This window comes from Silene latifolia, chromosome X (assembly GCF_048544455.1).
Source record: "Silene latifolia isolate original U9 population chromosome X, ASM4854445v1, whole genome shotgun sequence".
In the NCBI taxonomy this organism is placed as follows: Eukaryota; Viridiplantae; Streptophyta; class Magnoliopsida; order Caryophyllales; family Caryophyllaceae; genus Silene; species Silene latifolia.
The window spans coordinates 215866574-215870110 of NC_133537.1; the positions used below are offsets into that span (position 1 = coordinate 215866574).

At 38.6% G+C, this 3537-nt stretch overlaps 1 protein-coding gene across 1 annotated transcript; it reads right to left on the minus strand.

Moving 5' to 3' along the window:
* Positions 1-2490: 2490 nt before the first annotated feature.
* On the minus strand, positions 2491-3162 carry LOC141619277 (uncharacterized). Its single transcript, XM_074436305.1, has one exon. It carries the CDS (start codon positions 3160-3162, stop codon positions 2491-2493), a length of 672 nt encoding a protein of 223 aa, XP_074292406.1.
* Positions 3163-3537: the final 375 nt, after the last annotated feature.

The following is a 3537-nucleotide window of genomic DNA, read 5'->3' on the forward strand; positions in this document are numbered from 1 at the left end:
TGAAGACCGCATGGTATGATCTTTCCAATTTCCTTTTTCCTCTCTATGTTAATGACTATGTGGCTTTATTTTGATTGATGCGGTACAAACCAATGTGATCTTAGGAGTTGCATGTAGTTTATATGGCATACTAGTTGATAGAAGCATATGTATTAGGTTGTATAAATGTTAGTTGCATCATGGCATGTAGTTGCATTTTAGAAAATTTTTGTGAAAATATCTATTTGGGAAACTTGACAAGTGTATATAAGGCCCTTGTAGATACTTTTTCTTCTTGAGACTTTGCTCATTAGAATACCTCTAAAACACCCTAGGATGTGGCATGCTAGTATCTTATGACCCATGAACTAAGGCCTAGTCAAGACTACCTTGTGATGTGATGAATCCTTGGCTACCGTTTATTCCAAGGTGTCTCTTGAAACCATGCAACCATCTTCCACTTCTATCAACAAAAAAGGGATGGGCACAAAAATTATCAACTTGAGTTCAAGTACCAAAATGAAAAACAAGAAGTTTGCACAAATTTGCATCAAAGAAAAGAGTACAAAAATAAGAACTCTTATGCTTCAAATAAAAGCACCCTTGTTACAAATTGGGGTGACTTTGAAAATGTTCAAAAAAATGCAAAAGTTGAAAATTGCCAAGCATCAAATTGCCAAACATCAAACAAATGGCAAAGGAAATTGTTCTCAAAAATGTCAAATGCCACAAGAATTTGGGGGGAATAACAAAAACCAAAAGCAAACTCCCTTTACGAAACGCAAAGTACATTGATCCCTTTTTCCATTGAACCCACTTTTGTGCATGGTAGAGAGGGGACGACCCTTCTTCTTGTCTAGGCAAGAGGGGGAATTCCGCAATCCTACAGTGTTTCTAATATCATAAGGAGTCTACTCTTGATGAAAGCATTTAGCAATTGAGGATGAAGGTACCCTAGCTTGACACAACTTGGAGGTGATTTATTGGTATCCTTCCAGGCTTAGTAACTTGAAGAAACCATATCTATAATGGAGTGTGTGTCCTTAGATTGCTTCCCTTTTTGATAATTTCTGCCATATAGATGAGGAAAGTGGTTATTCTTTTGTAGATTCATCCATTACCTTCTTTTATGTGCTTAATGATTGGATGTATCGCCATTTTGGCAAGCGCCACCTTGCCTTGCAAGAAGGCATCTTACCTCATGGATGTCTTGTTCTGAGTTGAAGGGGCGGAGTGAGACCCGCTAATTGTCTCATATCGGCTATATTAGTAGGTTAGTTTAAATAAAGGTCATAGTTTTAGTCACCTCTTTACTCGGGATGAGCAAAGGTTTGGTTTGGGGATGTTTGATTTGAATTATATTTGAGCACATTTAGTCCCCGAATTAACCTCGTTCCCATGCTTTCTAGCATATATTAGGGTCATTTCTTATCTTTAGTTTCCCATTTTGCATATTCTTTGAGGTTTTGTGTCCTTGGTAGGAGAGGATCGCTAACCTTGCATTTATGAGGTGAAATGGAGCTAAATGGATCGCATCTAATGACCAAGCATCAAATAGAAGACCGACACTAGAGGCCTAAGTAGATAAATAGAGTGAAATGGGCAATGATAAAGAGATCCTTGTATCCCCAACTCAATCCCCGCGGATTGATAAGGAGCCAAACAAGAGAAGAACCCTGTCCAACGATCCGAGCAGCCCGAGCTCAGGACGAGCGGATCAGAGCAATGATCTGAGCGTCCCTGAGCATGATTCGAGCGTGCCAGAGAAATGATCCGAGCGTTCTGACTTCCAGGACGAGCGGATCCTCTTACAGGACAACCTGTGCTTCAGGTAATCAGAGCGGATCCTGGTGGGAGTTGCAAGCATGATCCGCGCATGTCCCTCCGGAGTTGCATTTCCTCAAGCTTCTCTTAGGGTCTTAATAGTCATTTAAGCCCTTAGTAACCCTAATCCTTGTACTTAATTTTAGTATAAATACCCCTTTGTACTACCTAGATGATCATGAAGTTTTAGTTAAGCTTTAATCTCATTTTAATCAACTCTTAATCCTCTCTTAATTTAGTTGTAATACATTTTCCAATATTAATCACATCTTAATCTTTCCTTAATTTCTCAATTGTTAGCTTTACTTGGGTAATTAGAAGATTATTTGGGTTTATTTGGAGGATTGACAACCTTCTATCAATCATCAAGTACTTCTATTATTATTCTTTGCTTTATTATTTGGATCATCTCCATAGGTATAATTCCTTTTTACCCTTGTTTACTTATTGTTAATCATATCATTTATTCATCATGTTTTGCTTTGTTAGTATGATTGACAACTTTATTAGCATGCTTAACTTGATCATGAGTGAGTAGTTCTTTAGGTAGGGTTAATGGGGAATTAGGGGAAACAAACATGGGAATTTTTTTTTTTTGGTAAAATGTAACTAATATTATAAACCAATGAACCAACCAATTACATCATCGTCGTTTTAATGAACAAGAAGAAAAACAGTACAACAATGCTAATGAAACCACTGCCTATATCGTTCCTTCTCTTTACCTTTACACATCCTCTGCAATCTCATCATTATATCCCCCTTAACTAATTTGACAATCTTCTCAGGCCTAGGGACCACGTGCTCAATCCTACATCTGTTCCTTGCATCCCAAATATGATAAACAAGGGCTTGTAAACAAGCTGCAATAACCTGCTTCCTGAACAAACTCTGAAATCGTTTATGATTCCACCATTCAACATAGCCTATATCAGGTACCTGAGTATTCAGCATATTATTCAGTAGCTGCAGACACAACCTGCTGAATGTACATCCCAAAAATAGGTGAGAGTGGTCTTCTCCATCATTACCACAAAGTACACAAACAGAATCATGGCAGATTTGCATTTTCATCAGTCTATCCTTTGTCAATAGACGCCCCTGAACTGCAACCCATCCCATAAAGCAATGTTTAGGTAAGCTATAATTATTCCAAACAAAATGAAACCATGGAACCTGTTGCCCATTAAGACCCCCTAACCAAGAGTAGCCTTGCTGAATAGTATAGTGATTATCCTGCTTCAACCACCAAGAGTCCAAATAACCTTGTTTCAATTTATCCTTCACTCCATAAATCTTCCTCCACGACCAGCTAGCAGTACTTTTAGGAGCATAAGAGAACCAGTCATCATTTTTCATATAGATAGCATGGATCCATTTCACCCAAAGGTGATCCTCCTTGTGGGCAATCCACTACACATATTTACCAAGAGCAGCTACATTTTATCTTCTCAAATCAACAATGCCCAAACCACCCATCTTCTGAGACTTACAACAAGTATCTCAGGCAATTAGGGGGGGGAGAATGAGCCACCTCTTTGCCCTGCCACAAGAAACTCCTGCATAAGGCTTCAACTTTTTTGAGTACACTAGCAGGTAGAATAAAGATCTGTGCCCAATAACAATGCAAGAAGCTAAGCACTAATTTGACCAGCACCAGACGACCAACATAAGATAACTTTCTAGTGCCCAGAGCTCTTATTCTCTCAACAACTTTATCTACTAGTTTAGCAC

Excerpts from the sequence above, each read along its gene's own strand:
- LOC141619277 (XM_074436305.1), bottom strand. The coding sequence starts at position 3,162 with ATGAAAAATGATGACTGGTTCTCTTATGCTCCTAAAAGTACTGCTAGC.